The sequence below is a fragment of the Cyprinodon variegatus genome, unplaced genomic scaffold (assembly GCF_000732505.1).
Source record: "Cyprinodon variegatus isolate N-32 unplaced genomic scaffold, C_variegatus-1.0 Scaffold393, whole genome shotgun sequence".
Classification (NCBI taxonomy): domain Eukaryota; kingdom Metazoa; phylum Chordata; class Actinopteri; order Cyprinodontiformes; family Cyprinodontidae; genus Cyprinodon; species Cyprinodon variegatus.
This window is the reverse complement of record NW_015150846.1, coordinates 529,076-535,912: the sequence shown is the minus strand read 5'-3', so window position 1 is coordinate 535,912 and position 6,837 is coordinate 529,076. Positions and strand designations below refer to the sequence as shown.

At 38.9% G+C, this 6,837-nt stretch overlaps 1 protein-coding gene across 7 annotated transcripts in view; it reads right to left on the bottom strand.

Moving 5' to 3' along the window:
- Positions 1 to 2,015: 2,015 nt before the first annotated feature.
- The window catches only part of LOC107092757 (transient receptor potential cation channel subfamily M member 6-like), a 35,799-nt gene continuing 30,977 nt past the window's right edge, over positions 2,016 to 6,837 (bottom strand). For 2 of the 7 annotated variants that reach the window (XM_015387397.1, XM_015387395.1), the window contains exons 31-41: positions 6,378 to 6,424; positions 6,232 to 6,296; positions 6,127 to 6,152; positions 5,967 to 6,017; positions 5,756 to 5,821; positions 5,357 to 5,655; positions 5,147 to 5,229; positions 4,870 to 5,075; positions 4,725 to 4,776; positions 4,523 to 4,635; positions 2,016 to 3,068 (exon numbers count right to left, since the gene is read on the bottom strand). In XM_015387397.1, coding sequence (XP_015242883.1) covers positions 2,986 to 3,068; positions 4,523 to 4,635; positions 4,725 to 4,776; positions 4,870 to 5,075; positions 5,147 to 5,229; positions 5,357 to 5,655; positions 5,756 to 5,821; positions 5,967 to 6,017; positions 6,127 to 6,152; positions 6,232 to 6,296; positions 6,378 to 6,424 — 1,091 coding nt within the window. In that variant the 3' untranslated portion in view covers positions 2,016 to 2,985. Of the gene's footprint in view, positions 3,069 to 3,145; positions 3,668 to 4,522; positions 4,636 to 4,724; positions 4,777 to 4,869; positions 5,076 to 5,146; positions 5,230 to 5,356; positions 5,656 to 5,755; positions 5,822 to 5,966; positions 6,044 to 6,126; positions 6,153 to 6,231; positions 6,297 to 6,377; positions 6,425 to 6,837 lie in introns of those variants that run through there. The other 5 variants (XR_001481589.1, XM_015387396.1, XM_015387398.1 and 2 more) reach the window with 5 other exon arrangements.

Genomic DNA, 6,837 nt, shown 5'->3' with positions numbered 1-6,837 from the left:
CCACTGACCAAAAAGAGGAACCAGTTAGAGCAGATTTTCCAAAGTTGGGGTCTTGAGAAATAACAACTTCCTTCTCAGTGTAAGGTCTTGGCCCCATTTAACTTTAGTCAATTTTTGGATTCAAAAGATGAAAACTTTTGGAAGCACACCTGATTTAATTCCCGCTTCATCAATATGTGTTGGACAAGAAGACAATCTTAGCTAAACTTTTTTTCCCAATTCATCCTTAGATGCCATGATTAATGGGCTAAGATCTTGTGTTTTAAAGCACTCTAAATGGTTTCTCATGCAAATTGGTGTTTTTTGCACAGTGGCCAAATCCTTCAGTGGATCTTGGGATATAACCAGAAACACAGTCAGGCTTTTAATCCATCCGTCAGCATCAGGAACACCAGAAATCATTGCATTGTTATTCGTTTGCTTTGTTTCTAATGTATTGGGGGTAAAATGCCAGAACATTTGTCAATCAACATTCCAATTTTCCACCATTAATGTCCTTGTTGTTCAAAGCACAGTCCCCCCCCCCCCCCCCAAATGACACCACGGATCAGAGGCTAGTCACTTTAAAAGACAATCACTTGCTCATTAAGACTCGATGCACTACTCAGCATCTCTCAGGGAGCAGCTCTTTTTCTCACTTTGCATTAAAAGAGGGTTTAATATTTTTGAAAACTTACCGAAATAATAAAAAAAAACTTTAAAAGAATTACTTTTTAGGATTTTTAAAAAAAATCTACCCAGACAAGGCTTTCATAGGCATATATGTCTACGTATGTATGTTTGTCCGTATGTGTGTAGAGAGTGAATTCACTGTCCGAATCATTGTAGAGACCCAGAGTTTATGATGAGCAATTTCTACTCCCTAAATAAATAAAAAAAGTCTATAGGAGATGTCACTGTGCTCGTTATTACTGTACGCTCTTGTTTGCTGGTCCCAGGACAGTGAGTGAAGTCCACTGGTGGGACAGCGATCCAGGGACAGTGAATTCCAACTCTGAATCATTTTTGTGAATTTATTTAGCTTGTTTGTTTTTCCCTGGTTAGACTGTGAATCATAGGGGTGAAACTGGGAATAATGAGTCGGGGTGGGAGGGATGGTGATGTGCTGGCAAGAACAAGTGGTAACCAACACTGTAAGTTTAAATACTGTAGCAATAAGAACTGGAGGCATTTACTACTGTCATGTTTGCATTGTAAGATTATTTTTATGTTATTACTATTTACTATTATTATTGTTCTTATTATGACTACTATTCTTCTATTACTATTAGCCTATTGTTGTTCTGTTCTATTTGCATGACGTTTCATTGCAATGAAATATCTGGGGCTTATTTGTGTTTCCTCCTCTCACGATAATGTGAGGGAGACCTTTGAAAAATGGTGGGTTATGGGTTTAGGGCAGATTTCACATCTCTTTAGTCAGTTCAAAACTTTTTTTTTTTTCACAAGCTGATTTTTTTTTTCTAAATAAAATTTCTAATTTATATGGAATGAATTTGAAATTTGTCATTGGAATTTTTTTTTTCCCCACCTTCTGAATGTGTGGATTACAAACCAGTAAATGAACAACCTTCTGTAAACGGGCCTTTTTGAAACCCTTTATCTGCTGGGAAGGGGAGGGGGGGTATCAATTCTGAATGTTATGGAGCAGCCTGTTCAGCTTGAGGGGGTCTGGACACATCATGCGCCTTTTACTGCTCCATCAACACAGAATGACATCAGCAAGCGCACAACAGCAGCCGTCCATGCTGCATTTTATTACAGCTGATTTAGAACAAGAAAAAATTTTCAGACTTATTCAGACCTAGTCCATACCTCCTCCTTTATATGAAGAAAATGTGTTTTAGCTTGTGTGTGTACGAGAGAGAAGCAGAAGAGTGCGGCAAGGTTTGCTCTAACAATGCTTTGTAAAATTTCTTGATGCATTATAATGTCTGTGCAATTGGAGTTTTTTTTTCTCATTTATTAATTTATTTTTCAGATTGTTTTTGCATCTGAGCAAGAGCAATAAAAACTAAAAAGTGTCAATCTGTGCCTGGAAGCTAAAAGAAAGATACCTGGGTAGCAGAAACTCTTAAACACACCTGACAAAAAGATGAAAACATCTAAAAGTAACAATTTAAAACTTATTATTTTTTTTTTCAAAGTGCCATAGATAGTGAGGTCGGAAAGGATTGGCAGTATGGGGCTTAGATGCTTTACTGTGTGAGTTTACATGAGAAAACCAATACAAAAGAAAAAAACAAAAGGAGGAAACTGGGAGGTAAATGTGTATTTGATTACACTAATGAACTGTTTTTACATTTTATGCTTTTCTTTTTTTACTTGTTGGGGCCTCTGCTGGACTCTGAACATCTGGCTCCACTATAAATAACACATCTAGAGTCTCCGTTCTCACTCAATGAGGAGAGCACATTTGCATGCAGGCGTATGTAATTAAAGGGAGTCTCACACAGCCAGAAGTGAAGGACCAGACTGGGGAGAGGTTCAGAGCTTTGCAGGGACCTCAGTGAGTCCTCCTTTGGGATGTAAATACAATGTGAAGGTCTGAAGTGATTTTTGTTAAATTCTATATTTTAATCGCTTTTGTAGACATTTTGTTGTGGGAAGAAAAAAAATAAATGAGATTTCATGGGTGCATTTCTGCCTTTATTTTTTCTACTTACAAAAAAACACAGATCAGTCTCATTTTAGATTCTAGCTACAATCTCGTAGTGCGAGTTTACAACAATTCAATGATAAAGCCTTTTAAAAAATCTATACAAAAGTGTAGGTATTCCTTTTAGCTTCCTGTTTATTTGCTTTATGAAAGTTCAGATAAAAACTTAACCTCTGAAGACAGACGCCTATCTCTTCTTATCAGGCAGTTTACATTGTAAACAAATAAAGGCTGATATTGTTCAGAAAAACATCTTTGTTGGAATAAGTGCATTTGTGTTTCTTTTCCCCCTTGCATCCTTCCTTGGTCAAAAGTTACATCTCGTTCTAATGGCCGTCTCCTTCTTTCTTCCCCGACGTCTGCTCTACATCGCTGTTATTCTCGCAGTTGCCCGGGAGCCTCCTTAAATCTGAACAACAGAAAACATCAGTTAGCGACACGCCACTCCAATAACACAGTGATTATCACAAGAAAGAGAATACTGACAGGCCTGGGAGGAAGTCCATGCATCCAGCATGAATAATTTGGTTTGATTTGTTGGGAGATATCTTGGAGAGGACACAAGAAAAAGGAAGAGCAAACACGACGCACCTTTGAAATATCAAAACAACTGTGTCTAAGTGTTTGCCTTCGTCTGTTTGTTTGCTGGGCTTGTTTGTTTTCGAGTGCAGTTTCTTTCCACGCAGTTATCCTCTAGATGCCAGTATCGTGTCTACCCAGAGACATTAATTAATAGCTAATCAAAGCTAATGTCTCAGCAGCACATTGCCAGCACAAAGACATGATTAATACGTAATCAAAGGCCGCACAGCACAACGCACAAAGCAGGGCCCACCCCCATGCCTCAAACGCTACTGTTGTTAGAGAAATAAACGAAGACTCGCTGCTTAATTAGCTGGCTGCTGGTGCGTGCCTCCTTCATTTGAAGTTGTCGGGGATTTCTCTCTGAGCCAACGTGGCCTCAGGAGTGACGACACCGAGGTGACATTCGAATAGGCATATGCACACTTATGTGAGAGGGATCAATGCAGTTATGTAAAACAACATAATCAGAAAGAAAACCGGGTTTTGAAGTTATTTAAACATCATCAAACCCACTTTTAGTCCCTTAAAAAAGCATAAATATTCAAAGAGATGAATATTTTGCCCAAAGTAAATGTACAATTTTCTTGATAATGATTTAAGTAGGTAAGTAAAATGAGAAAAAAAAAAATCACAAGTTTGCAATCACATAATAATAAGGAAAAAAATAATTATTATCAATTATTATATCTCAATTCCTGTCTACAAAGCAGGAGCAAAAAAATGTTACCCCATACTGTGACTTACAACTAAACCATAAACATATGATCTGTATCATCACCAAAATGTATCGTTCTTTAGCATGAGGTGCATCTCAGGTAAAAACCTCAATATAAATCCGTTCATAACTTTTCATGTAATCCTGTTGCATAAACCAACAAAAAACATAACCTCCCTGGCAAAAGCAATCATCTGATTTTAGGCGGCAAAATACTCATCCCCTCAGCAGACGATTTCACCTGCCGGCTCATATGAAAGATACAACAAAATATTTACTGATTTCGGATAAACTGTCTCAGTGCTATGCTAGCTCGTTATATTCAATGGAGAGAATCTGTGATGTTCTACAACAAATCTTTTAGATTCAGGTCTAGACTCTGATTGTAGATTTCTAATGCATCTGTTTTGATCTAAATAATACTTTATAGCTCTGGTTGTATGTTAAGATTTGTCCTGCTGGAAGAGTTTTAACAGGACATCACAACATTTTTGCTCAGATTTTTCCTACGATGCTTCCTGCCTGAAAGCATCGTACATTTGGAAATGTGTGACATTTCTGACCTTTTAGGCCCAGTCTGCGGCAACAGGAGTTACAGGAGTGCTTCTGCAGGAAGCCACTGATGGCAACTTCTCCAAGGTTATCGGGACCAAAGAGCATCTCACCCCTGCTACAGCTACAAAATAGGCAACAAGAGCATCAAAATTCTCCCCCAACCCTAACATGAACTCTGAAACCACAGTTAGTCATTTTAGATCGGAGTACCTTTGGTCATCTGCCATGACGACTGTGGGATCCGTCAGCTGCTCTCCCACTCCTGTCATCAGCACAATAAGAGATAAAACCACAACAAATAGAATCGTACGCATTCATAGATGGATCTAAATATCAGAAATAGTGAAACACTTACCTTGTATGTCCAGCACCAGCATTTCTCTCCGTGAATACTCATAGGTCCAATGGGAAAATGCCAACAGCACCTCCTCTAATGAACAGCAGGGGGCGATCTCCTCCCCTGTGTTGTTATTGTATTTCCTGAAGTTGCCTATTAGATTTCTCTCAATGGTCAACCAGTGTCCATTAGAGTGCCAGAGGACCAGGGAAACATCTAGAAATCTAGCAGAGAGGAAGCAAAGGTGAGAACACGCAAACAAGCACCTTCAGAGAACAAAGGAACGCTCACACACCTTGGCGAGTGATCTATGTATTTGGGTTTGATCTGGTTAAAGACCTTAATCATCTTTTGGGCCGCTCTCTGCTGCTGGATCTCCTTCAAGAGATTAAAGGTATTGATCACAGAGTTAAAAATCAAAAAGCCTAAAAAAAATTGGTAAGTAAAATAAATATTTTGGCAATTTCTTGCTTAAAAAGCACTTTGGTTTGGTTTGGAGACGTACCCTTAAACAGAGCTGCAATGCGGTGCTGCCATGGAAGTACCTTTGCCAGGCACGAATCACCTCCGGCTTAAAGGCTTTGACCACATATATCTGACCAGGCTTTAGCACGTCCTGTTCTGCCCAGGTACACAGCACTCTGCAGCCTTGCCGGAGACCCCCATCCAAGGAACCCTCCTCACTAGAAAGCGGCTTCAGCATTGCAGACAGACCTCGGGAGGACCAGGAAGAGACAGAGCTGGATCCAGATTCAGCTTCAGAGCAGACCTCAGTCAGAGAAAACACACTCACTTCTTCACCTCCTGAAGAAATTTGAAGAAAAAGCTCAATAACGGAGAAAGGTACAAAAAAAAGGTTTTGTTTGATAAAAAGAAGCGCTTTAACAATAATTAAGGATGTTACCCAAAATAGAAACAGGAGTAAAGGGGATGTTGTGAGCCAGTCTCATTAGATTGTTTCTTTCCATGGCTAAAAAGAGAAACACAAAAAGGTAAAGGCATTAAAATAATAAATTATATAAACTAAAAAGGGTGAACAGCTACAAAATAAAAAAGGTAAACAAAAGCATGTATATCTGGTTGAATAACATTAATCTTCTTCATGAGGTCGATACCTGAAAAGTGTGGGTACATGTTGTCACTGGACTGGAAGGAGGAGCTCTTCACTTCAGCAAACAAAAGAAAATTAGAAATAAAATAATAAAATGTTGATCTCAGCATACTCCATAAACAAACTAAAACAGCAAATTCAATGTTCTGAAGGTTAAGAAATACCTTCTGGGGCAAATCCACTCTGCAAACTGCAACACAGATGTAAGGAAAGCCGTCATTGAAATATTTCAAGGTTTCTATTGGTTTTGAAAGGAAGGAGAGACTTACGACGACCTGCGGCCCACTGATCGCGCCCGGCTGTTCCATGCTGAATGAGTGGGGCTCCACATCTCCTGTTAATAAAGAGACCCCAGGTTATAATTCAGACATTTTACTAACATTGTAAATAGACTCTTCATAATTTGAGGGTTTACCTGATGGGAGAACAGCTGCTTCTGCATCGAATCAGTGGAGTCAGAATCTGAAACAATGTTTATAGAAATGCTCAACATAAAGCTGGACCCTTGATAAAGTTTATAAAGAACAATTGCAAAAATATGAACTTTAGACCTTTTTTAAGTTTGTAAAAGCTTGACATAGTTATATATATATTCAGCTCATACTTTAGTGTATCTAAAGCTCCAGGTTTGATGTATGTCTAAACTAGCTTCACCCATTCATCTTCTGAGGGTTGCATTCTTGCTGGGAAAGGTTGATGCAGCCTCTAGCTTTGTATTCGGCCTCATCAATCAATTTGGAGCCAACCCAAAAAAAGCATCTCCACAGTATGATGCTGCCACCACCATGCTTCAAGGTGAGGATGGTGGGTTTAGGTGTATAGTTTAGATCAGGGGTAATCAATTAAAAATCAGCGGGGTTTGAATAAAGAAAATC